Source organism: Ambystoma mexicanum, chromosome 1p (genome assembly GCF_040938575.1).
Source record: "Ambystoma mexicanum isolate Mex_15411 chromosome 1p, UKY_AmexF1_1, whole genome shotgun sequence".
Classification (NCBI taxonomy): domain Eukaryota; kingdom Metazoa; phylum Chordata; class Amphibia; order Caudata; family Ambystomatidae; genus Ambystoma; species Ambystoma mexicanum.
The window spans coordinates 164,669,988-164,697,267 of record NC_090921.1 but is presented as its reverse complement, the minus strand read 5'-3'; the positions used below and the strand labels follow the sequence as shown (position 1 = coordinate 164,697,267).

The 27,280-nt window shown below is 48.8% G+C and overlaps 1 protein-coding gene across 4 annotated transcripts in view; it reads left to right on the top strand.

Moving 5' to 3' along the window:
- Positions 1 to 27,280, top strand: part of GIGYF1 (GRB10 interacting GYF protein 1) — a 1,784,248-nt gene that overhangs the window by 1,644,795 nt on the left and 112,173 nt on the right. For all 4 annotated transcript variants that reach the window (XM_069645982.1, XM_069645992.1, XM_069646001.1 and 1 more), the window contains one exon: positions 10,923 to 11,080. In XM_069645982.1, the coding sequence (XP_069502083.1) occupies positions 10,923 to 11,080 (158 nt within the window). The remainder of the gene's footprint in view (positions 1 to 10,922; positions 11,081 to 27,280) is intronic.

Here is a 27,280-nt window from a genome sequence, read left to right as displayed (position 1 = left end):
TAAGCATCCTTCACCTGAGACCTTGATGATTCAAGTTGCGACTGCAAATAAGCAATCCGCTTATCCCTCCATGCCCCCTGACAGGGACGATAAAAAGATTGATGCTTGGGCGAGGAAAGTGTTCACTTCGGGCAGTATGGCCCTTAAATCTACTAGTGTGTACATTAGCTATATTTACTTACACCCTGTGGGGCTGCTTGAATGCAGCGGCTGAACACATCCCGGAGGGTGAGGAATAGGATGGTTTCCTGGTGATAATAAGAGATGGAAAGGAGGCTATGGAGGAGTGACTGAAGTCAGGACTGGACACTGCCGATAGTGTGAGCAGGTCCATGCTGGCTAGCACGGTTTTTACGCAGATTTGCTTGGCTGAGAAAATCTGGTTTTGCATCTGATGTACAGACCAGGTTACTCGGCTTGAGGCTGTTCGGCAGCAAGGCGGACGAGAGCTTGGAGAAGCTGCAGACCTCAAAAGCGGCAGCAAAATCACTCAGCGCCGCTATAAAACAGCCTCAACAACACTCTTACGCAGGCTCATCTTCCTGGAAGAGTCGCCCTTTTCGCTTCTATTCCTCTTTTGTGGAAGGGAGGGGCAGGCCAGGCAGAGAGGCTGTGTGCACAAAAGTGATGGGTGGAAGGTTTTGAATGAATCTGAACCACTGGCATTGCTCTGGGCAACCTTCCACACCACCATTTTTTAGCCCGTCTGCGCCATTGCAAAAGGGGTCCAGCCATATGCAAATCAGTCGGGTACTGCCACCAATGGTAGCAGCCCAGCCCGAACTGCTAGACCAGGTCCCCTCTGCACGGAAACGCAAGCAACCCCAGACATGTTTCGGCCTTGTTGGGCCTCCTCAGGTGCAGCTTGGTTCCCTATGGCGCAGTGAGCAAGGGACCCACGTCTGGGCATACCCTCTCTCACTTAGTGAGACAAACAGAAAGCACAAAAGTGATGGTTGGAAGGTTTTGAATGAATCTGAACCACTGGCATTGCTCTGGGCAACCTTCCACACCACTGTTTTTTAGCCTGTCTGCGCCATTGCAAAAGGGGTCCAGCCATATGCAAATCAGTCAGGTACTGCCACCAATGGTAGCAGCCCAGCCCAAACTGCTAGACCAGGACCCTCTGCACGGAAAAGCAAGCAACCCCAGACATGTTTTGGCCACGTCTGGGCATACCCGTTCCACCCCGAGTGGGACGGGAATGCCCTGACGTGGGTCCCGTGTCTGCTGGGCCTAGAGACCCAAGCTACTCCTCACTGAGGCCCAACAAGGCCGAAACATGTTTGGGGATGCTTGTGGTCTCATGCAGAAGGGATGTGACCCAGCAGTTCAGGCTGGACTGGCCCTTTTTGGGTGGAACCAAGCCTGATTTGCATATGGTCTTTCCCATTCTGTAATGGCTTGGCAGGCGAAGAACGATGGTCTGGAGGGTTGCTCAGAACAATGCCAGTTGTTAAGATTCAGTCTAAACCTTCCAGCCATCACCTCTTTGTTTTTGCTCAGAGGCCAACAGACAAAACCCTTTCGTGGTGGAAAAGGGAAAGGTGCCAGATCAGCCGCAGCGGCTACTAACGCCACAGCTGCAGCCACTGCAAAGCCACTTTGAGGTCTTAACCGACAAAACCCCAGTGGGAGGCAGAATCACTCGGTATCTGGACGAATGGCAGGGAATTACGTCAGATGGCTGGGCACTAGAGATAATGACCCATGGTTGCTGCCTTCCTTTTCATCAAAGACCTCAAGATCATCCACCAGGAGCCAATTATGTAAAAATTCCAGACCCGCTCCTTGTGCAGGAGATTTTAACCCTGCTAGAGAAAGGTGTCATAGAACATGTAACTGTAGCGGAGAGGAACAAGGGTTGGTACTCACCTTATTTTCTCATCCCCAAAAAAGACGGAGGGTTGAGACCCATCTTGGACTTAAGAAACTTGAACAAGTTCAAGATGGTGACCCTTTCTCAAATCCTTCAGGCACTTCAGCTTCAGGACTGGCTGGTTTCATTGGACCTTCAGGATGCTTACTTGCATGTGCCAATCCATCTCAAGCACAGAGTACCTGAGGTTTGCAACTGAGTTCTGCCATTTGGGCTCACCTCCGCCCAAGGGTTTTCACCAATTTGATGGCTGTAGTGGCAGCGAGTCTCAGGAGAGGAGGTATTCAGGTCTACCCTTACCTGGACAATTGGCTAATCAGGGCGAGTTCACCAGAACGAGCCCAGGAACACTTGACCATGACCTGCCACTACTTGCACAGACTGGGCTTCTCCCTCAATTACAAGAAGTCACAAATGATTCCAAGCCAAAGACTCCAATTCATCGGAGCAATCCTGGATACTACCTCAGGGAAAGCCTCGCCTCCCGAGGAGAGAGCTCACCACATTCTGCAGATGGTAACAAAGTTTCAAAATGCCCAACATCTACTGGCTTTCGACTTTCTAAGGTTGCTCGGCCTCATGGCATCCTGCATTTTTCTGGTGCGAGAGGCTCGACTGAGGATGAAATCCCTTCAATGGGCCCTCAGGACTCCATGGTCCCAGTTTTCGGGGGAGATGTCAGATCTTCTGCAAGTCTCGGCCAAAGCAGCTCAAGATCTTCTATGGTGGGCTTGCAAGGAAAATATCCTCAAGGGGGAACAGTTTTGGCAACCATGGCTGGAGATCACGGTAGTGACGGACGCCTCACTCACAGGGTGGGGAGCCCACACCAACGATCTAACTATCAGCGGTCGTTGGTCTCCATCGGAGTCCAAACTACACATCGACCTTTTGGAGCTGATGGCAATCAGACTAGCGCTGAAGGCCTTCCTGCCCCCTGTACTGGGAAAGAAAGTCCTAATAATGACGGACAACACAGAGGCTATGTATTACCTCAACAAAAGAGGAGGCGTAGGATTACTCCCACTCTGCAGAGAAGCAATGCGGTTCTGGGCTCTGCAAGAAGGAATCGCTCTTAACGGCAATTCATCTAGCCAGAGAGAAAAACACGGTGGCAGATGCTCTGAGCAGGCAGAGCACAGTCTCCCACGAATGGGAACTAGCTCAGGAAGTCCTTCAAGAGATCTTTGCCCTTTGGGGAACCCCTCAAGTGGATCTATTCGCGACCGGTACCAACCGAAAGTGCGAACTGTACTGCTCAAGGGAATTTCCTTCGAGAGGAGCTTTGGGACGCATTTGTGGTGGACTGGATATATCCACTCCTATACGCGTTCCCTCCAGTCCCCGTGATTCCTCAAGTAATCCGGAGGTTGAGAACGTTCAGGAAAACCATGATCCTGATTGCCCGGATTGGACCAGGAGAATGGGGTACTCTGTCCTTCTGGACATGTCCATCTGCCCTCCAATACGTCTTCCACAAAGAGGATCTCCTCCCGCAAAGGGAAGGTCAAGTTCTACATCCAGAGGTCAAAGCTCTAAGCCTTCACGGTTGGCTTCTGAGAGGCTGAGATATAAGGATTGGGACCTTCCGGACAACGTTATGGAAATTTTGCTTTTGGCTAGAAGGCCAGCAACAAAATCCTTGTACTGGTGTCGTTGGAAGAAATTCAGTAACTGGTGCACCTCAGAAGAAGTTTCATATTTAAAGATTCCTTTAGTTGTCCAATTTCTTAAAGGGTTAACAAATGTGTTCCCTCCAACACCTTTTCAGGTTCCCATTTGGGACTTAAATTTCGTCTTAAAATTTCTTGTGTGCCCCTTTTGAGCCTTTACCTTTAAGGCTCCTAACTTTTAAAACTGTTTTACTAGTGGCTTTAACTTCAGCCCGCAGTGTGAATGAGTTGCAGGCGCTCTCTTGTAAGCCTCCTCACACTATTTTCCACAAGGATACATTTATTTTGAAGGTCAAACCTTTTTTCTTACCTAAAATGGTTTCAGATTTCCATCTGTCACAAAAGATTATTTTGCCTTCCGTGTACCCTCCTCCGCACGCTAGCGAAGAGGAGGAAAGGTTCCACAGGCTAGACCCTAAAAGGGCGCTCAGCTTCTAGATCTCTAGACTTGAAAGATTTAGACAAACTGATCAGTTCTTTGTCGGTTACACTGGACACAAATTGGGCCTTGGTGTGTCCAAACAAACCTTATCCAGATGGATAATCCTAGCAATATCTGAATGTTACAGGTTGGCTGGGAAAGGGCCTCCAGATGGATTAAGGGCTCATTCAACCAGGGGCATATCAACTTCCACAGCTCTTCAGAGGGGTGTGCCTGTACAGGACATTTATGCAGCGGCCACCTAGTCATCCATGCACACCTCTGTAAAACATTGTTTAGACTCCACTTCTTACCAAGGAGGCCTTTTTTGCAAAAGCTGTCCTTCATTCAGTACATAATTAAAAACTCTGGTAATCCCTCCTCCAAATTACTACTGCTGTGGGAGTCTAAGATGAGGAATATGTGGGAGGACACAATCCATTCGAAGAACAAGTTACTTACCAACTGTAAAGTTGTTTCGACTGGATGTTCGTCCCACGTATTCCTCATCGAACCTCCCAACCTACCCCTCCGTACAGTTTTTACGCTTTTTGCACTTGTACTTCCTTAAGAGCCTGACATCCTTCAATGCTTGATACAACTGATGCGACCAATAACACCGAAAAAACAGAACTGTGACCAATGGGCGCGGCTCGAGCCCTTTAGACCACGGATGTCGTCGACACTCGGCGGCGGCCCTCGAGGAACTGAGACTGCGCGGCCTCTAGCACAGCGTCCTCTGGCGAATTTTTTTTCCGAAGAAAGATGCAGCAAGCTGACAGATTATCTAAGATGAGGAATACGTGGGAGGAACATCCAGTCGAAAGAACTTTACATTTGTTAAGTAACTTGTTCTTCTGCGGATGTGTCCTAGGTTATGTTATCACTGCACTGCCCCCCGGCCCTTTCTTCAGGTGTTCTACATTTCCATACCATTCCCGTGCCTTTTCCCATTATGTAAAGCATAGTTGGCCCCTTTCTTTCTGCATCACTGTCCTCACCGTCTACGTCTCTTCCTCATCGCTACAGAATCCGTCTGAAAATGTCAAGTTACGCGGGAGTGGATAGTGTACCGTTACTGTCTCACGATCAATGTTCGCGAAGCCACACACATTCCCCTCCCCCCCCCCCAAATCTGTGACTTCGGTCCCTTTCATATGCTCCTTAGACGTACTTGTGTCATCCACTGTGCATTCGTTAGAGGCCTGTCTGTCCTGTTGTTTTTCCCGGTGCTCCTCGACCCATCTGTTCCTGTCCAACTCCTCCCTTAACGCTTCGCTCACCCTTTGCAGTGCTCGGTCATCTTCCTTTCTGTGTTCTCTCTCTCTCCCTGCCCTCGCCATTCTCAACTCCCTTAATCTTCCCTCGTACTTACTTTATTGGTCTAGGAATATCTTCCGCCATTTCCTTTTCAGCCTCATCCACTACACGGTCGTCTTTCGTTTTCCTTGTCTCCTCCTGCACCTTGCTCCCTTCACCTGTCGCATTCCTTCCTATCACCTCGCTCCACTCCTTCTCCACCACTGCATCCGTTCGTTCCTTTCCTGCTCTTTTAACTCTAGCTGTCTCACTAACACTTTCCTTTTCCGCCTTCAATTCTGCTATTTTCGCTTCTCACTCTGCTTCCTCTTCTTCCCGCAACTGCCCTTTCCTTGTTACGTGTGTTGTTCTTCCTCTGCATCCCTGTCACAACTCCTCTATGGCCTTAGTTGCGCCTTTGGCCTCCCCGGTAGTTCCCCCCCTGTAACTTCAATAGCACTTGTGCCGCTATCCATTTGTCTGGACCTATTCCTGCAAATTCGTTCTTTGCTTGCCGTAACCCGCCTTCGTCGAAGCCCGCACTGTCTGCCTCTGCCCTAGTCCCCTCTTGCAGGGCATTACGGGCAGCCACCTATGGAGCGTATGGGGGTGGTGTGTATGTGGGGTTTGAGTATCCTGCTGCTGCTAATTCTCAAGGCTCCGTAACTTCTCTTAATTCTCGCACCGGGTGTAAGACCTCCCCCTCCTCCTCTGTGTCATCCGACGCAACAGTAGGAGGTGCGGCAGGCGGAGCGCAGGAGTCCCCCACCCCCTGACCCCCCCCTTCTTTTGCCCCCTGCAAATTCCTCCATGGCTGGTGCTCCTGGAACATATGCCATAGTTCAAATATCTCCATGCGGTTAGCTAACTTCTTCCCCTTGTTTGTGTTGTGTAAATAGGTCAATAGTGATTGCAGCACGTCATTGGAGAAACTGCCGTTAGGAGGCCATGGTACTGTTAGCTTACCATCCATACTTTTGTCCATTGTACGCTACATTTCACTATCCTGTCCTTATAAAGGGGTAACGTTTTACAGAGATGCTGGATGGGGGTCACTAATGTTTTGGCCCGCCGTACAATGTGATTAACCCCCCCCCCCCCCCCCCGACCCCTTCCACGGTACATCATAGTGTGTTGTATGTTACCTGACCTCTAATCGAGGATTTGGACTCTCCGCTGTCAGGGCAAGAAATTATTTCGTGGGTTATACAGTTCAACTTCTCTTTATTAATATCTATGGACCTCTGTGGCCCTGCACCGCTGCGCTACGTACTCTTGTACCGCCCCGCATCCACCAGGGTTTGCAGTTGTCCAGCACACCCCCCTTGATCGTGCGCAGGTGCCTTCCGCACACTGCCACTCGTCCACCTGTCTCACAATCTCGGCATCGCGCTGCTGCCCTTGTACCCTCTAAGTGTCCTATGCATTGGCCTATGGGTGATGTACCCAAGCTAACAGTTCATAAACCAAAACAACCCGTGCACACATAAGAAAATGACCCCTTTAATTCAATCCCACATTGAACCCACAATTCCCACAGCTGTCTTCCCACCTCTGCCGGAGTCGAGTATACTTCATCAGTTTGTTTCGTGAATAAACTGCTCTCGTCGCATTGCCTGACGTGCAATACGTTTCTCACCAGGGAAACTTAACCAGGTAAGCACCTTCCGCAATCTAAGATGGCTCCAGCTAACTTTTACAGGAATACGACATCTACTCACTGAACTAGAATGTCCAACTCGTAGGAAAACACATCCCTATATGTATGTTCACTGTCCAGACCTGTCGGCATGCCAACCCCTGCTTTATTCGGGAGCCTGTTGCCCCGCAACCAGAACGCTCACTAAACACAGAAAAGGGACTACCTCCGCTCCAATCCCTGCACCCACACACGTGCAGAACAATACCTCTTTACCAACATATATGACAATGCCACCTTGCCCTAGTTCTTATTTACAGATCCCCCCACCCACACAATATTTGGTTACTGGTTGTGGGGACCGCACTTACTTTAGTTCCATGTCTGCCGGCGCCGCTCAGCCGCTGACTCTCTGCCATCGGTTCATCTCGTCTCCTCTGGACTGCGTTGGACAACTCGCCAACCGCAGGTGGGATGATTTTGAAGTCCGCTCCCGAGACGAATCTCTGGTTGCGCAATCCGGTTCTCTTGCAATTCTCGCGAGGGGCCTGCAGTCCTCTGAGGTCTGTCGGCAGAGAGGGCAGCATCCGGCCGAGCTGACGTCCCAAACAATCTCGGTGGGACCTCCAACTTGTTAGGGTAGTTCCGGGGCCGGCAGAACTGCACCTGGGGTCAGCGGACCTCCAGTTCACAGAAGGCCCTAACTCCTTCCCTTGTCCCAAAGAAGTCAAGGTCCACACAAGGAGCATACGTTTCTGCAGTTTATTAGCACAAACCACAGAGATCTACATGGAGTACTCCAGGTAAATCACACCTATTCTGGCTCGCAGACCAGTTATGTAGACAAATGACGTTGCTATTTGCGTCACTCAGCGAGTTCCGTCCCCGAACCCAACGCCATACAGGATTGGCTCCCTGAGTGGTAGGTCCAGTATGGGGACATATAGTGCACAATATTGGTGAAGGCCGCTGGGTCAGGTGGTGTGCTTGGATCATCCCTAAAAATGGTTACTCTGGAATTGTTACATTAGTCATCCTGTGATTGGCCGGTGTTTCCCGCCACCTGCCCCTAGCCCCCAGTGTTCTGATTGGCCAGGACGCGGGCCCCCAAGCCTGGGACAAACTTTGTTCCCAACCCGCAAGACACCTGGTCATGGATAATGTGTATCAACAATGTGTGACTGTGACAGTGAGTAACAATGGTGTGGGTACTACTGGCATGAGAGCGTTCCATTCCCAGTGCATATCGTTGCTGATATGATCTGATTTTTTTCAGTCTTAGGCGTGAGTCTGTTGTGCTTTTCCAGTCTGTAGGTCTTGGCATCATATCAGTTTTGGCCGAGTCACGTGTGAGGCCACCGTGTGTGAGGCTGAATTACTTCAATTTGTTTTGTATTTTGCATGGACGAGTCCCTGCTGGGGCCGGTATCACCTTGGCTCGGTGTGTGTGGAATGTCGTTTGCAACATCGTGGCCTTGGCTGCCGTTGTGTCTGCCATGGTGATCCTGCTTGCACAGAATCTCGCTGCTTGAGGTTTCTGTGAGATGATTTTGGCTTCCTGGATTTTCATAAGGCCTACTCTGACTCTGAATAGGTGTTATGCATAATGTCCATAGGTTAAAAGGAGACATGGTTGGTTAGGTCTCTCGAGTACTACTGTCCTTGCATAGGGTTAACAGCAAGTAGCATCTGCAAGCATGTGCACAATCTCTTCTGGCATCTTGCGTTTCTGCTGTAGCAGCCTAAGTGGCAAAATAATAAACATGCAGACAGTATGTATATGTTACTGTCCTCTATCTCATAGAACTGTACCCATGTAGTCTTCGTGTAGGTTGGTGTGTGAATGTCCTGAGTGTGCGGAGTGCACGTGTGCTTCCTAACGTAGCTATGTCATCATGACTTCTCTAATGACTTGCAGCATGGCTTTTGTGGTGTTCTTAGTCGATTCTGTCCATGTAGTCGTCTCCAGCTCTTGCCTCTCCTCGCACACTTTTGATAGGGTTCGTACCATTGCAGGGTTGTATGGTCGGCTGGCCGTGTATCTTTCGTGGTGCGTGCTGATGGTGGGAGCAGTGGGGATCGGTGCAAACTCATACGGTCGGTGGTCGTTATGTCTGTTAGGCAGAATCATATGCAGTGCCAGTGGCGAGACTGATTTCCAGCCCAAGAGTCCTGTCTTTTATTCGAAAATTCCCCCTGGCTGTCAGTTACCCAGCAGGAGGGTTGTCCGGCCCAGACAACCACCTCAGCCAATCATGACAAAGTGGACTCGGTTCTCCATGGAGACCCTGTGCAGGGGGTGACTACACCCCCCCTCACATTCAGCCCACCTAGACACCCAGGTGCCAAGAGGAGGGCTTCTCTGCAGAAGCCCGCCAAAAGACGGTGAACGCGCAATGTAAAACACAAGAAGGACTTTAACAAAAAGAAATTGCGACTAAACCCAACCGGACCCGAAATAAAAAGTATTTGGGCATGCGGGTTTAAGTTCGAGGCTACCACAATAGCCTGGAACAATACCACGTTTATATAATAGAATTGCGGTAGAAAAGCTAGGGTAGATACCACTGCCACCAGCCAAGTCTAAATGTTAAGAGCAAAACAAAGCTCAGAGAGGCAGAGACCAAAAGGGGTAGGAGTTGACCTTTTCCAATACTCCATGTAAAATGGGGTGTACTGGGTCTGTAGTTTTAAAGTGAATACATAAAGTTAATGGCAACTTTACATGTTTCTGGGGGTCAGTAGTCAGCCCCAGAAAAATGGAGTCAGTGGGAAGTCACTGCACTGAAGGTGATGTGTAACACACACAAAAAGTGGGGCTCATGGAGTGGTGTGCTCCAGAGCCCAAAATCACACAAACATTAAAAATACACATGGCAAAACACAGGTAAGAGTGGGAAAAAAGGCTCGCACTCTTACCAGGTCGAAACTCCAGAAATCCAGCAAAGCTGCTGGGGGACTCACTAGGTGAGGGAAATTAGCAATAGAAGGAGAATTCTCCCTAACAGTGTCGTGGATACTTCTTGCGGTTGGGGGTTCCATCGGGAGGAAAGGCATGTTTGGGTTTTCCCTCTTCAGTCTTGACTGCTTTCTATTGCTACATTGATTGGGTTTTGGGTGACCTTGCTCAGAGTTGCCCTGTTCACTATAACTAGGGTAGACTCCTAAAATCTGTCTACCAGACCAGATTCTAGAAATCCATATTAACACTTGGGTAAACTGTTGTCAAACTTTTAAATAGTTTGAAAGTAATCGCCACCACAAACCCATTGCATATTTTCTACAGAGCACTCCTACATGTGAGAAACATTGTGTTTGACCTTGTGACTTTTGCACATGGCCCCATTCATCTTAGTGTTTGAACTTCGAAAGTTAGGATGTTGTACTTGCGACTGATTCCCATTATTTACTGCATCTGCACTACTTACATGCATTGCTTGGTTGAGTTATTTGATGAAGTTATAATAACTAGATCTACTGCTGATTGTATATATTTGTATTCTAGAGACCTGTGTGATATTGCTACCTGCTATTTTAAAGGCCCAAATAAATAACTATTAAAACTGACAGTCTAAATTGAATTGCAAATTATATTGTGTGGACTCATTGAAGGCCCTTAACCCCACTCGCATTTTCTTGAGACTAAGCCTGGACTGCTCATCCACGTACCTTGATTGGGTTTTGGCTAACCTCTCCCAACTCCCTGTTCATCATAACTAGGGTGGCCACCTAAAATCTGTCCTGCGTGCCAGACTCTAGAAATACATCTTAACTACCACTCGTTAGTAACCGGTTTCTTTCAGACTGCATATTTGCTTTTATCTTGTAATTCATCAGTGGGCAATTGCCACCTTCCCATTCATTGATTTATTTTTCAACTGTTTGGTATTTAGGTGCATATGTATTGTTTGAATTCATATTATATGTAAGTGCATTGATTATTATGTTTGTCTGCCTGGCCCACAACTGAAACTGCTGCTATTCTATCCGTCTCATCCCTTTCAATTGTAGTGATTCCTATGGTATCCCTAGTAGACAGAACCGGAAGAAGACAGAGGAGGAAGAGAAGCTTCTAAAGTTACTTCAAGGAATACATAAACCCCAGGACGGATTCACGCAGTGGTGTGAGCAAATGCTGCATGCCCTGAACACCTCCAACAACCTGGATGGTATGTTTGGTAGCAGGGTGTGTTTGTCCCTGTCTGCGTGTCAGTATCCTTGAGCATCTTTTGGGTCCGTGTAGGCTTCATGATTGTGTGAGGGCAATTTGAGCTTAGGTATGTTAATACCTGTGAACAAAATGTTGCAGAATGCAATTTCTTTAAAATGCTTAAACTGATTGGTGTGAAATTCATTGTTTTAGAATGTCCTCTGCTGCAGATTGGTAAGGTGTTCTTTCGTGCATTTCTATTTCTAGGGCAAAGATATAGCAAACTCCTTGGCTTACAGTGTTTTCTCCGATTTATTCTTATTCCGTGTTAGTGAAGCTTTTCCTTTGGCTGCTTTTTGCCTCTTTGTAACTTTTTTGCTGGCTTTTTTGTGACTGAACTTCATTTCTAATGGATTTTTCTCCTCCCAAGGGTTCCTCATCTGTGATATCCCTATCCGAGCGCAGCTGTTCTCCAGAAACCTTTCCGCCACTAGGAGGTGCAGCGCCCTGCGCTGGATATGATGTTGTGCCTAGTATATATACCGGTGGCGCAAACCGTGACCTGTTTTTAAAAAAAAAATCAGTGCACTCTGTTTGCTAATCACGATCACGCTTGTCTACCTTAACTTTCTTTCTCCGACGCCATGCCTACTCCATCAGAGGGCTCAGGGATTCAAGCCCTGTGCGGATTGCGAATGACGCATGTCGGTCTCAGATCTGCCCCCGATCTGTTCATACTACACCGGCAAGGACCATGACCCCCAGGACTGCATGTTGTGCCAGTCCCTGCACCTGTGAAATGGCCGGGAAGGTATTCACCTTCGTCCACAACGTGAGTGATGAGGTTCCACAACGGGCGTCTCTGCATGTAGAAAAGGAGGAAGAAGGATCAGAAGTGGTGGTGCTCTCAAAGTGAGTCATCCACCTTCCTCTTAAAAGAAGAGCTACCTCTCCAGGGATTCACCTGAGCGGCCAAAACAGATACCTTTTCCAAACCAATCCTCCATGATGGAAGAAGGCGCGTGTTTCTGCCAGAAGATATCCCGCCAAATCACGCTCCGCTGTGGTGCAAGCCATGTCTGCTTTGGCGATGCAAGGTTGCACTGCATCTGTTGCGACTGGCAGGGTATTCTCAGGGTACCACTCCTGTATGCCTAAGGGTTCAGGCCTGGACCAAGTAGAAGCCGAGGTCACTTGGTGCTAGCAGTCACCGCCTTAGGGCACCTTGGTGCTGGCCTCGTGGCCGTGGCCACCGCAGCTCTGCAGGAATACACCTCATTCCCTATGGATGCTTTTATGTCGCAGATGTACAAGATCTATGACGGAAGTGAGGGATTTCCTGGAGGAATTCTATGGGGAGGGTGAGGTTGTTCTGGCACTGGCCGAGGACCTGCAAGGAGCCAGCAACCTAGACACCTCCCCGGAGATAGATTTGCCAGCTCCTACACTGAGATAGCCTCAATCAGCATTCCATTGCTTGATGGCTAAAGTGGCCTGTACTTTGGGATGGCCTGCTCCGTCAAGGTACAAGGTTCAATACGAACTTTGTGACCTTCTGGATGAGGTGCCCATGAAATACGCTGTTGCCCTTCAATGTGGTGGTGGAAGCGCCCGTACTGGAGGCGTGGGAGAAGCCTGCCTCTGTTTCGGCAGGCCTTTCTGCCCACGCTGCACTCGAGAGCTTGGTGGTCCAGGTCTCTACCTTCCCGCCCATGCTACCAGACAGGGGAGAGTAAGGGTTTTGACAAATGGGGCAAGAATGTTTTTTCCACGGTCAGTCTGGCACTGCGAGCTGTGAATGCCTCTTGGGCCATGCTGAAGTTTTACTTCCAGCCAATGTAGCCGAGCACGTCACGGAGTGGGAAATGGGTGACTGTTTCCAATCTCTGGTCTTTGATGGCAAGGAAGCGGCACATCAAGTGCTGCAATCAGGGCTTGGCACAACGGGCTGTGGTGGGCAGGGCCATGGCCTGCAGCACGGTGGTCAGGCACTGCTCCTGCTGAGGACATCCTTGTTTGTGGTCGACATCCAAGCTGGATTGTTGGACATGCTCTCCGATGGCAGCAACCTTTTTGGGGCCAAGGCTGGCCCTAGAAGGTTGAGTCATCAGAAGCGACCGCTAAGTCCTTGGGGCGTGCCATGCAGCAGCCTCCACGCAACTGTTGTCTCGGGGCAGGGGTTTTCACACCTCACCGCCTTTGCGCCAAGAGGCTGTGATCACTAGCCCCGGGAGGAGGCATACTCTTCCCGAGAGGCAGGGGAAGATTTGCCCAAAAGGGTGACATTTATTTTTATTTATTTATTTATTTGCATCGGGGGCGCTGTTACAGGAATGTGTCTTGGTTGTGTATTTATAACTCGCTTAATATCCAGAAGTTCCTAAGCGCGGACCTGAGGATCGAACCTGTGTTGCTTCGTGTCATCTTGTTTCCTTGTTCATCACGTAATGGTCTGTACTTGACCCCCGACAGGGTTATTGCCTCCCATTTCTACAGCACCCCCTGGTCCACTAGCCACACCCTTGTCGCTGGACCACGTCCTCCTGGAGGACTGTCAGCTTCCTGTGAAAAGCGTGACCAAGCTGGTTCCACACTTAGAATGAGGAAAGGGGTGGTACTCAACTTATTCTTTGGCGCTGAAGCACAGAGGCTTGCACCCCAGTCTTCGTCTGCAGCTGCTGTGCTTGCTCTTGCATAAGGACACGTTCAAGATGGTTACTCTAGCCCAGATTCTGCAAGCCCTCCATCTGCAAGACTGGTTGGTTTCCCTGGAACTTCAGGATGCCTATTTCCATGTGGCAATTCATCGGTTTGTGTTCGGCTCCTAGGGTTTCACCAAGCTGCTGGCAGTGGTAGCGGTACACCTTGGCAGGGAGGACATTCAGGTCTTTCCCTGCCTGGTTGACTGGCTTGTCCGAGCTCGCTCCCTGGATCTGGTGTTGGAAGACCTACTGTTAGGGAGATTTATCATTTCGATGCTTCATCCCCTCTCCTAGTGAGACTTTTTGCAGGACTTCTATACCTTTTTCTTTAATCCTGAAGGCATATGGAGCCTTTTTTCATTTATTCTTATGGGCTCTTAATCTTAGGTCCCGTCCCCTTTCCTCCATACTGTGTGGGCATCCCTTCCAAGGGACAGGAGATAGAACCTTTTTCACCAGAAAAAATACCTTCTTCCCCTTTGTTTAGAGGCGCGTGGGGGAGCGGCCCTGGGAACATGCACTGCCCTGACTGCGCCCTCCGACACCACACAACTCAGTCCCCTTTTCCGCGGGAACAGGCCAAATTCACCAGCGCTCTTGGGTTTCGCTTCGGCCATGTAATTCCACGTGCAAATACTTCTTCTATGTCTTTTTTGTCTTTATCTATCATTCAGGTACTCGGTCCTCAGGTGTCACGCTCCTCCCCGTGGCATGCCAACTTCATCAGGGTTGAGCAGGTGTCCATCCTGCGACGGGCTCTTCCCAACTTCAGACCTCCATGCCCTCTGCCTACGTTGCCTTGGTCCAGACCACGGTTGGCAAGCTTGTACAGCGTGCAATGCCTTGTCATCTAGGTCGCTGAAGAACAGACTAGCCAGGTGGAGGGAGCTGTTCCAGAAGTCTCCTCCAGAGGACCTCAAGAACTTCGTGAAACATCGATATAGGCCCATGGTAGGGCCTCTATTTTCTATCGCACCCCGCAGGGAGACTCCTTCCCATGGATTCACCCGCACGGGAGGGACCACTCAGGTCCTTGTACCAGCACGTGCACCGAGGCTGCCCCAGCTACCTGCCGAGGGATCCTCCCAGTGACAGTGTTGATGGACCGTAAAGTTCTTTTACTGGGTCTTCACACGAGGGGCTCTGCCCTTTTACCGGCATTATGTCCGAGGGGCCATGCCCCAGTACCGGCAATACATCCGAGGGGGTGCCTTAACGCAGCTCTACCTGGTCTAGGCCTCGCGATCCACACTCAAGAGTCTTGGAGGAGGCTGGGCCTAGCGAGCCGAGCAACACGACGGATGTGTTCGGGAGAATTCTCAGACATGTGCTAATTCCCTCCCCCTTAGAGACCTCCAGCAACTTTGCTGGATTTTGAGGACTTGATTTTTTTAACCTGGAGAGTGAGAGACCATTTTTCCCCCCTCTCTCATGTATTTTAATGTGAATTTTACCTCTGTGTTTCTTTTGGTTATGGAGTCTGACAAACTCCATAGGCATCATCTTTTACATTGTGTCACACTGCACCTTCAGTGCAGTGGCACAGGGAAGTCTTTGATTTCCCCAATGTTAAACGTACCTTTCTCTGGGATGAACTACTGTTTCCCAGAGCAGTAAAGTGAAATTGACTTTACTTAACATTGTAACTTTCTAGACCTAACACACACTGTCTTACAATGGAGTGCTGGAGGTGTTACTTAGTATCCCGTGTCCATATCCTCATGTAACATTTTTGTTATTCTTGCCTCACTGAATGGCTGGTGGCAGTGATTTTGTTTGCACTAACATGGTCTGCGTATACCGTGGGCTGCGTTTGCGGCTCCGGTAAAGCAACCGCAGGGCCATCTTTTTGAAAATGGCGCAGGCGCCATCTTTGACAAAATGATCCCTGGTCTTCTTTTTTTTGCCATGTCTTTGTGGAAAGGTCCTTCTAGAGATTTTCTCTGCACGCCAAACCAGGTTTGGTCTCTTTGTTCATTTTGCCTTTGGCGGGATTCTGGAGTGAAGCCCTCCTCTGGCTCCAGAGTGTCTGGGCTAGGCAGGAAGTGAGGGAGGTGCCTGAAGCTCATTGTGCTTAGTCTCCTAGGAGACCCAAATGCACTGAGGTGATTGGCTGACTGTCTGGCAAGAAGATCCACCCTGCTGGGTGAGTGACAGCTAGGCTGGAATGAATGGGAGAGAACTGAATAAAAGACGAGTCTTTGGGCTTGGAAGGAAGAGTCGACCACTGGACGAAGGAACTGAAGAAGAGCTTGAACAGGACGCATGCTGCAACTCCTGGACCATTGGTCGGCCCGGGAAGCCCTGTTGCAGTGCTGAAACGTCAAGTTCGCATCGACAGAAATCCCTGCGAGGACGACTTCTCCCTTTTGAGTTGGTGGGACCAATCAACTCCAAAGTAAGCCACCTGGACAATTGTTGGGCAGAATCATATGCAGTGCCCTTGGACCAATGTACATAATTAAGACTACAAGTAGTAATACAATTTCACCTTTGGTACAAGCCTGTACTACACAGTAAAGTGGTAGCAATGGCTGAGCAGCCAGACTTGTCTCAAGAGCAAATGAGCAGTAGTAGAGATTACACAAAGGACTACAATTACTGTGACTCAAGCAAACACTGACTCAAGGTTTCTGGTTAAAAAATATAAGTACATTTATTTTTTAAACCATCTGTTCACAAAACACTTTACTTCTATTAAAATAAAACCACACTTCAAATATACTACACACAACCAATTCCCCTTGTGCAGAACAATTCAAGATAAGTACATTGGGATTTGACAGACCGGTGTTGTGAAACAAAGACGTTACCGGGGGTTCATACGCGATCATTTTTTGACAGTAATGACAGTTCGGTCTGTCGAAAGATAAGCGTACCCGCAGGAAGAAATGTAACCGAAGTCAGAACCATTTAGCACATGAATTAACACAAGGGCATTGGGGATAAAAATCATAGGCAATACTTTTGTCAAGGCAATTTGAATCAGAGGACACTCTAAAAGGTAGATAAAAGTCAATAGGCCTGCACCAGTATGAAAGGTAACAGGAGTCCTGTTGCCGAGGATCACACGGTTAGAACAGTTCACGATTCGAGATTGCCAGGTGTACTTAGATATTGTCACAAAGGGAAGCAAAAGTTATAAGAGGGAAGAAAGAAAAGGACAAGCCTTTGGTGAGGAAGAAGGGTTCTCCCCAATTCCTCGAAGTTGGATACAGTACCTTATTCATTGAAGAAAGCTGGTGCCACGGCAGTTGTTCCTGCAGACTCACGGTTCCTGGAGCTTCAGTCGTGGGGACAAGGAGGACGACGTCTGGAGCGATCTGCACTACCCAGGGATGAATCCAGCAGCAGCGAAGCAACAGTGAATAAAAGGTGCTCTCCTTTAAAACAGGAGAGGCTCTTCAGATGGCTATCCGGACCACTAGAGCTGTGTGCAGCGATTTTGACCAAGAAGAGGATTCTCTGGCTGTTGAGGGTGAGCTGGTTGATCCCACCAGGCTCAAGGGAAGAGGACTACGGACTGGATCTTCTGTCGTTGAAGGGTAGATGGCTCAGGACTGCAGCAGGGCTTCACCGGGACTCGGGAGTTGCAGCAGCCGTCGTCTTCTCCACTTCTCTTTGGTTTTTGCAGTTCCAGTGGCGACTCTGACTTCCAGCCCAAGAGTCCTGCCTTTTATGCCAAAATCCCCCATTCACACAGCATGGCTGTCAATCACTCAGCAGGGGGGTTGTCCGGCCCAGACAACCACCTCAGCCAATCGACACAAGGTGCTTCTTGGGTCTCCAAGGAGACCCTGTGCAGGGGGTGACTAAACCCCTCCCTCACATTCAGCCCACCTAGACACCCAGAAGCCAAAGGAGGGCTTCTGGACAGAAGCCCGCCAAAGGACGGCGAACAAAGAAAACAAACCTGGTTTGGTGCGAAAAGTAAAACACAAGAAGGATTTTAACAAAAAGAAATGGTGACTAAACCCGACCGGAGCCAAAATAAAAAAGTATTTGGTCAAGCGGGTTTGTTTGAGCCTAACACAATAGCCTAAAACAGTACCACGTTTATATAGTATAATCGCGGTAGAAAAGTTAGGTTAGATACCACTGCCACCAGCTAAGTCTAAATGTTAAGAGAGCAAAACAAAGCTCCAAGAGGCACAGATAAAACAGGGTAGGAATTAACCCTTTCCAATACTCCATGTAAGATGGGGGTGTACTGGGTCTGTAGTTTTAAAGTGACTATATAAAGTTAATGGCAACTTTACATGTTTCTGGGGGACAGTAGTCAGCCCCAGAAAAATGGAGGCAGTGGGAAGTCTCAAAGACAACCCTGTGTCACTGCACTGAAGGTGATGTGTAACACACACAAAAAGTGAGGCTCATGGAGTGGTGGGGCTCCAGATCCCAAGGTCACACAGAAAGTAGAAGTGCACATGGCAAAACACATGTAAGAGTGGGAAAAAGGTGCACACTCTTACCAGGTGAAAAACATAAACTCCAGAAATCCAGCAAAGCTGCTCAGGGACTCACTAGGTGAGGGAAATTAGCCATAAATGAGAATTCTCCCTAACAACAATAATCTCGGAGCTGGTTGAATTTCCACAGAGTTGCTGTTGGAAACCGTTTAGCCAGAGAGTGGACCACCAGATTGTGTGCATTACTTTTAAGCTGGCCTAAAGCGTTTGGAAGATCCTCCGGACTCCCACGACGTCGGACTGACCGGGCCTGACCCTCCTTAGCTGAGTGCAGGACCTCAAAAGCAAGGACAGTCCACCTTGACAGCCACGACCAGTGTTGTTACCCGTGCGGTAGCTGAAATGCGAAACAGCCACTGAAATTTAAGTTTGCCAGTTGCAAACATTTGTCCAGTGCGGTGCAGGAGTCCCTCGATGTCCTCCCTCCTGTCCCCACGACTGAGGGCCAGGAACAGTGAGATCTGCAGGAACTGACAGGAACAGAAGTCATCAGCTGCATTATTTTCTTCATTGTAAGGTACTGTAAAATGAGACTGAGAGAACTTGCCTTTCACTGTGAAAGTGCTTGAAACTTTTGCAACTCAAAGGCCTAATCAGCCTTTGACCCAACATATGATGATTCTTTTTACAAACTACTTCTAAGAACTTGTGCAGAGACCTTTCCATCTACTTACCAGAACTGCTTTATCCTATCCAAGACTTTAGCCCATTGACTTTGGCCTAGCCTATTGAATTGAATTGACTCTTCTGGTGAACTCGCTGTCTAAGAATAATTGTAGTCTTTCATGTTCTAATAATCTTTGCCTTTTACTTACTTTTTAAAGAGTGTACAGTATTGAAGTATATTTGTGTTTACTATACGATTGCCTCCTTCTAATGAAATGCTTTATCACTGACTGATAAATTAATAAGTCCTTATCCAGGAAACCTTGAGTTTAAGTGTTTATTTGAACACCTCCGATTGTAGACCTGTGTAACATCATTACTGCTCACATTTCCCCTCTTGAGATAAGCCTGGCTGCTCAACATGCTACCAAAACTGTGTAGTACAGACTTATACCATTGGTTGGTTTGCTTAGACCTGTAGTCATAGTTGAGGGTACTGCATACAAACTTTGCCTAAGACTAACGCCCCTCTGCCAAAACAGGAATTCCATTGCAGACCGATGTAGTCTCCCAGGCCAAAAACCGTTGGCTCAAACCCCACTCTGTCAGCCGGTCAAACGATGCCTGGATGCCAAGTACAGGCAGATGGAGGGGGATACACTCTTGAAATTAGCCCACCCTCATCCTCCTCATCGGCAACGCTGCTATGCAAGGAGGAGAAGATCTTGGAGGCGTACGGGAAGAAGCTGTATTCCAATGCATCCTTGCATCTTCGTCAGGCAAACGCTGATGCCATGTTGGCTGCCACTAACCAAAGGTTAAGGTGGGAAATTGCGGACTTCCTCATGGAACTCCCTACACAGAGCCAATCACGTATCAAGGTGGAACTGGTGGCGCATGACCTCATGGAATCCACATTGGCCATATTGACACCTCTCGCTGTGCCATCTGTATCGCCACAGACATGAGAAGGACAGCCTTGCTCTGTGCAACGAAATTCATCCCGGATGTCCAGGATTTTAGACCTGCCGTTCGGGGGGGGGGGGGGGGCTCTTCCACTCCACCATGGACGATCAGCTGGACAAAAAGAGAAACGGCTCACAAACGGCCATGTCTTTATCCATCTTGACAAAGACCACGCCCAAATCATACACCCAGTCACAGCAGCGCTCCGACAAGGGGCGTACGTACAAAGGGTTCTGTGGTTTCCAGGTACAGAGATCCAGGCAGCCTGACCGCTCATCGACTCCAAATCGGCGCAAGCTGCAAAAAAGGGGTTGGGAGTAAGGGCTTTTTCCAGTCACCCTTCCTCTGAGACCGCTTCGAAGGAAAGAAGGCATGACACGCCCCTCCGGGTCCAAGTGTCTCCAGTGGGGAGCAGGCTTGCTCTCCATGCACATTTTTGGCGCCCAAATTTCACAGACCCCTGGATCCTCTCCGTAGTATCCCCGGATACCGTCTACCCATCCCAGCCTCTCCTCCCTCCTCCCCTCCACTGCCTCAAGTTCGGACATCAACTTTTCTGGCGGAGATTCGGTCGGTCTTAGAGAGCCACGCCGTGGAGGAAGTTACAGCCTCCCAGCAAGGCGTGGGCTTTTACTCCAGGATTTTCGCCATTCAGAAAAAGAACCAGGCTGGCCTGATAGTTGTACTGGACCTTTCCACCTTCAACCTTTCCTGACCTCTAGAAAAATTCAAGATGGTTATGCCAGCTTTTATAGTGGAGACATTGTGCAAGGAAGACTGGATGTGCTTCCTGGATCTGAAGGATGTGTACCTATACTTCCTACGGTTCAGGATAATGGGCTACCATTTCCAATACAAGATCCTTCCTTTTGGCCTCAAATTGGCCCCCAGGGCCTTTACCAGACTCATGAATACTGTGGCTGCCCTCTTCCGAGCACAGGGCCTCCACATATACCCATACCTCGACCACTGACTCATCACGGCTACATCTCGGGAAGCGGTTCCCCCCTCTTCCCATGCACTTATGAACACACTGCACAATCTGGGCCTTTCGCTCAATCTCAAGTCCCAGCTACAGCACACGCAGACTGACATTCTTGGGCCTCATCTGGGACACGTGCTCCGAGAAGGTGTTTCCGTCGCAGGACAAGATCTTGGCCATCAAGAGGGCCACCACCCACTTCCTCATCAAAGAGGCGACCTCGGCATGGTGGTACCAGCATCTACTGGGTCTCTCTGCGGCGTTCCTATTAGACGTTCCACAAACGAGACTGAGGATGAGAAGGTTTCAGCTGCACTTTGCGGCCTCATGGAACCAGGAGCGGGGCACTCAATCCGAGATGGTCAACTTTCCTCCATCTCCGCCCGGACCTCACATGGTGGTCCAGGGACCACAACCTGCGGACGGGCAAGCCCTTCCGGCCTCCCACCCCGCAGGTCATCATCACCACGGACTCCTTGCTCGAGGGCTGGGGAGCCACCCTGGACGATCTCTCGGTCCACGGCACCTGGACTCGACAAGAGCAGGAATACCACATCAATTGGTTGGAGCTGAAGGCCATCTGGCTAGCGCTCGGAGCATTCCTTCCACTTCTCAGGGGCAAGGTTGCCCTCATCCAGATAGACAACTTGACCAGCATGTACTATGTCAACAAGCATGTAGGCACCAGATCCCTTCGTCTGCAGACTGGCAATCAGCATGTGGGAGTGGGCCCTGGAAAACGACATCTACCTCACGGCAATCCACCTTCCGGGGGAATCTAACCTGGAGGCGGACAGACTCCTCAAGTTGGGAGCCGACAATTACGAGTGGCAGCTAAACGACCTCCTTATTCAGGAGATCTTCAACAGATGGGGTCTCCCCCAGGTGGATCTCTTCGCCACTGTTATGTAAGATTTGCAGAGAATTGGTCAATCTTCCTGACCTCGGACAACCCCAGAACATTTTGCTTAACTAGTGGTATATTTTTCCTTAATAACTCAGTGAGTGGGAACCTTTTTTCCCCACACCCAGATAATCTTTAACTCTTTTTATGGGTGTCATTTTTAACTCTCCATAGGGTCTTTTTAAAGTTATCCTCTTTAACAACTAATTGGCAACAAGTGCCTGTTGTTGCTGGGTTGCCCAAAGGGGCTCCCCTCTTAACTAACTTTTGCTACCCTTGAGAGAACTACAGTTCCCAAGGGTAGAAAGGATCTTTGGATCCCTTTTTATATTTTATTCTGTGAAGCCAGCACACCCCACCGTATGTGGAGTGCTGGGGAGGTATAATGTATCCCCCTTTCACATTAAAACTGTTACAATTCTGTTACAGTGACAAGCTTACCTTCAATGGCTGGTGGCAGTGATACCTTGTATTAATTTGGTGCACCTTTACCGCAGGCTGTGTTCACAGCTGCATTAAAGGGACCTAAGGGTGCCTATTTTACCAACATGGCCCCTGTCTTCTTTTTTTCTCCATTTTAGTGTTTCTTGTACTTTCTTGTTCCTTCCTCTGACATCCAGGGTGGGAAATTCCTTTGAGTGATTTTTGTCTTCAGCGGGAGTCCCATGGACTCCCCGCCCAGGCTCCAGTCTGTCTGTGAGAGCAGGAAGTGAAGGAGGAGTCCAAACCCAGCCCTTTGTCTTACGCCTTCCTTGAATGGGGACAAATCCCAGTGGGGAGGGGGGGGGGGCTGGCTGTCCTTATTGGACCACCAGACCGCCCCTTCTTGTAAAATGCGGGGAGAGAAAGCAGAGGTTGTATTGTAATTCCTGATAAATACTGCAAACCTGGAAGTTGAAGAAAAGTCGACCACTGGAACCGAAACTGAAGAGGAAGATGAAGGAACCGCGACTGAAACAATTTCCAGTGACTGGAGAGCCTGCTGTGTAACAGGAGCCTGCTGTAGCCCTTCCTTCCAATCGACCTGGGGTCTCCGAAAACGACGACCCAGAGCCCAGTGAGGCCCTCTAGACTCAAGAAGACTTGCATTTTGAGCCATCAAACGTGTTGCTGCGACCTTGCGTTGTTGCAATACCCCAATGCCCTGTGTGCAGTGCACGGTCTTCTGAATTCCGAATCTCGCTGAAAGTTCATGGGCATCCTGGTGGATCTCCAGAGACATGAATCCAAAAAGTGCCCTCGCCAGAGTGCTGGACCTTTGTAACAACGAGAATTCAACCGTGATTTTCTGTCTTCTTCTGTGCTCCTTGAAAAGGCGCCAAATCCGCAGAACTGCATTCATCTGCGAGGGAAACCTTGCCTAGAGCCTTCATCGATCCCTGCTGCAAAGTTCCTTCTGAGGTCTTGTTTTCACTCTCCACGACAAGGAATCCACTGACCGGGTAGTTGGCTGCCGACCCTGAAGTCGTCCTGCTGCAAAAACTTCTTCAATGCTGAGGTACTGTGTTGGCTTGGGTATGTACTTACCTTAAGCCTATTAGGACTCCTATGTAGCTTTGGGTTGTTTTCTGTGATGGGGAGGCCTCTCATCCAGTGCACCCAGCACCCAGTCCCACTGCTAGAATCCTGCTAGGGTGTCTTCGGCGAAGCTCCTGGTCCCTCTTCTAACTCTAAAGTAAAGTACTCACCTGTTTGCCCAGTTTTCCTAAGGAACTCTGACTTTTGCTACTAAAGAATCTATTCTGACACTGCCTGTTGGTCACTAGTCCTAGTGACCCCCAACCCCCCTGCCACTGAGAACACTCATGCGCCAAGAATTCCAAGACTTCCAAGGGATTGGGGCTTCTGCCTAGAAAAGAAAAGAGTATCTCAGTTACTTACTTGCAAAGAGTTGGTTGGTAACTGTAATTCTAAGAGTAAACAGTCACAAAAGTTCTTACTGATCTTGAATGTGTGATGCACTATTCTTAAAAGTATGGTTAACATCTTTTCTTGCTTAGCATCTGTTTTGCCAGTCTAATGGAAAGTAGATGTGAAGTTATTTTACTTTCCTGTGATTAGGTTGTGCCTCTTCCCAAAAGTAAAGTGTTTGTATCACCAGATTAGTCCTTTGAGGATAATTGTATGAGTGTCCCCCACCCAGTGGACGAAGTGGGCGCGATCGGTTCTCCTACTTCTTTTAATTATGTATTACCGTTCCTATACTTTTATTTTAAAAAGAAACCATTCCGGAACTGTTTCGTTTTAAAATAAAAGTGTAGGAAGAAGATGAAACTTGCACTTTCAGTGCACTGCACAGGGCGTTTCCTTAAAGAGCAGGCACATGTGTTTTGGGTATTTTATTGTGCATGGGAGGGGCACGGCGATGGGGTCTGTTGGAGCGGTGCAGGCCAGTACGGAACATAGTTCCACTACTTTTTTTTGTACGCTTCGACCACTGCCCCCAACTGGGTCTTGCTTCGCCTGACTTGCTGCTAGCCTTTCCTTAACAAGTCTGTATTAGGTTGTTGCCTACCTAGAATAACTTTGAAGTATTCAGTAAAGTTTGACATTTAGTTTTACTTCCCCTTCATTGTGAGGTTAAAAAAACGTATGTGGGTTTTACTTTTTGGTAGCTGTGTGCAATCCAAAATAAGTTGCAAGAGTTACTGCTTACCTCAATTCTGGGGTTCCCTGATTTCAGAAGCACCTGTAATTGTACATTAAATCCTTAGGTTTTACTCGCCTAGTAGAACTGTGTTATGACAAAAGTAGTTATCGGTTTTACTGCACATAGAATAAGTGTTCCACTATTCACCAAAAGTATATTTTCCAGTTAACTGATTAAGTGATTTGTACTGAGAATCATTATACAACTGAAGGGGCTACTCCCCTTGCATTACTGAATGTAATTGGAAAAAGTAACCATTGGGTTTTACTGCCCAAGAATAGGCTTGACATATACTGAATGCGTATGAAAAGGTTTTGACTTCCCTAGAACTACTGTTAGATACTTCAAATAAGGTCTATACTTGGGTCTGTGTGCTTTCAAGTGTAGTGTTGTGTTTTTATACTGTGATTGCATATAATGTTTTAGAACGTACCCCTAGATTTTTCTGGGCCTACCTGTATTTATATAAATCCTTTATTTTTACAATACAAAGTGTTTCAGAGTTTCTTTGGATCATTTGTATTACAATTTCACTTGTACTGATTCTACAGCCCTCTCTCCCTCTCAAGATGTGCCTGGCTGCTCTGTGTGCGCTACCATGAACTCAGGTGGTACAGCCTTATACTAAGAGTGGAGTCTTGTACTGCCTCAGTTGAATGGTTTTACTTAGCCTTAGTTGGACTTCAGAAAAACTGTCCTAACAGCCACCTGGCACAACAAGAAGTGCCCCAGTTTGCCTCCTGGCAGGGACAGGGCCCCGGCTCCCTGGGTGAAGCATTTCGGTTCAGTGGAATGGCATGACCGGGTACGCCTTCCCACCCACTCTGCTGATTCACAGAGTGATTTGCAAGATCAAGGCGTCTCGCCAGCTCAACATCATTCTAATAGCTCCATGGTGGCCGCCCAGGCCATTGTTCTCGGAGCTGCTCAGCCTCTCGGAGATGCCACTGATTCATCTTCCAACGGGCCCAGCACATCTTCTGGCGCAGCAGGGGGGCAGGGTCATCCATCCCGTGCCAAAGAAACTTGCCCTCAAAGCATGGTTCCTGAGCAGGTAATGCTAGGGCACCTCAGCCTCTCCCAGGCTAATCTGGAAATCATACAGGGCACAAGGAGCAAAGCTACCAGAGCCCAGTATTAAAGTAAATGGACCAGGTTCTGCCACTGGGCAAACTCCTGGGAAACCGACCCCCTGGCATGTACTCTGGACGACATGCTCTCCTTCTCAGCGCACCTCGCCCCCCCCCTGGCGGGCAGGTGGACACCTGTCGCACTTACTTCGCAGCCATAGGGGCTTACAGGAATTCGGTGGAGGGGGTGGTCTTCTCCTCCTCCAATGTGATTGTCAAGAAACATTTGACGGGGCTCGCAAGGCTCTACCCGCCCCTCAAGAGGCCACACCCCAACCTGAACATAGTCTTGGGCGCCCTGGTGCACAAACCGTTTGAGCCAGTGGCGTCTGCGGACATCAGGCTGGTCACCATTAAAACGGCCTTAGTAGTCGGCCTCACCCGGCTCGCAGAGTCAGTGAAATCCAGGCGCTGGTCGCCTCAGAACCATATACTACCTTTCACAGGGACAAAGTAGTCCTGCAGAGACACCCAGTATTTCTGCCTAAGGTGCTGTGAGCTTTCCATTTGAATGAGGAAATGGTCCTTCCTTTGTTTTTCGCTGATCCTAAGGACGTGGCACAGGGGGTTCTGCACTGCCTGGATGCCAGGCGTGCCCTGAAATTCTACCTGGACAGGACCAAGGTCTTCCGCAAATCAGACGCCCCGTTTGTCACTTTCGGAGGTGCAAGACCAGGCTATCAGGCCTCCATATCCCGCTGGATGGTCTCGGCCATCAAAGAAGCATACGAGGGCCAGCACAAGCCACTCCTGGCGAACATGCACGCCCACACAGTCAAGGCCAAGGCAACGGCCATCGCATTTCAGCTCCATGTCCCATGACAAGTCATAAGCAGGGCATCCACTTGGGCCTCTCCCTCAGCTTTCTGCAAGCATTTCTGTTTGGATGCCGGCTCTAGTTCGGATGCGGTTTTCGGACAGGCGGTTCTCAGGAACCTATTTGCTTAAGGAGGGTCTCCTCTCCACCTTGGGGCTACATTCAGTTGTAATCGCCCATACAGTATGGAGGAAAGGGGACGGGACGTAAGAGTAATTAAGTTACTCACCATAGTGACTAACGTGCTCTTAGTCCATAGTCCTCTTTCCTCAATACGTCCCACCATCCTCCCCCTCCCTAATAATAGTGGTGTCATTAGGCAATGTTAACTCAATTGTCGACACGTCAATGGGGACTGAGGCGTGCCGCCGGAGTCAGGGCAGTGCATGCTCCTAGGGTTACACCCCCGCGTGCCTCTAAATTTAAAGGGGAAGGTTTTTTCTGGTGAAAAAGGTTGTCTCCCATTCCTTGGAAGGGACGCCCATACAGTATGGAGGAATGGGGACTGTGGACTAAGAGTACGTTAGTCAGTATGCTGAGTAACTTAGGTCTTTTGGAACTCTTTTTCTTTGTATTTTATCTGTGCTATGGAGTCTATCTCCCTCCATAACTCTTAGAGGCATCTGTATTACTATTTGAGCACACAGATCCTTATGGGCAGTGTTGCTGGGGACCATTAGGGTCTTCCTTTGAGATTATTTTCTTTATCCTAGAATAACTACTGTTTTTAAGGATACTTGGTATCTCTCCTAAAACTTTATATTCTGAGAGATTGGCACACGCCACCTTAAGTGGTGTCCCCAATGGATGCCTAGTATCTCCAGTCTCTCTGCTCCTGTGTCTTTTTAGTCATATAGATGGTCTCATAGTTATGGTTGGAGGCAATGGATGTGTTCTATCAACTATTGTGTACCAACTTAGGACCTCCATTCTTTTTTCGCCATTACTAGCGTGGTTCTTCTTTGTGTTAGGTAAGAATTTGTAAAGTCCAAC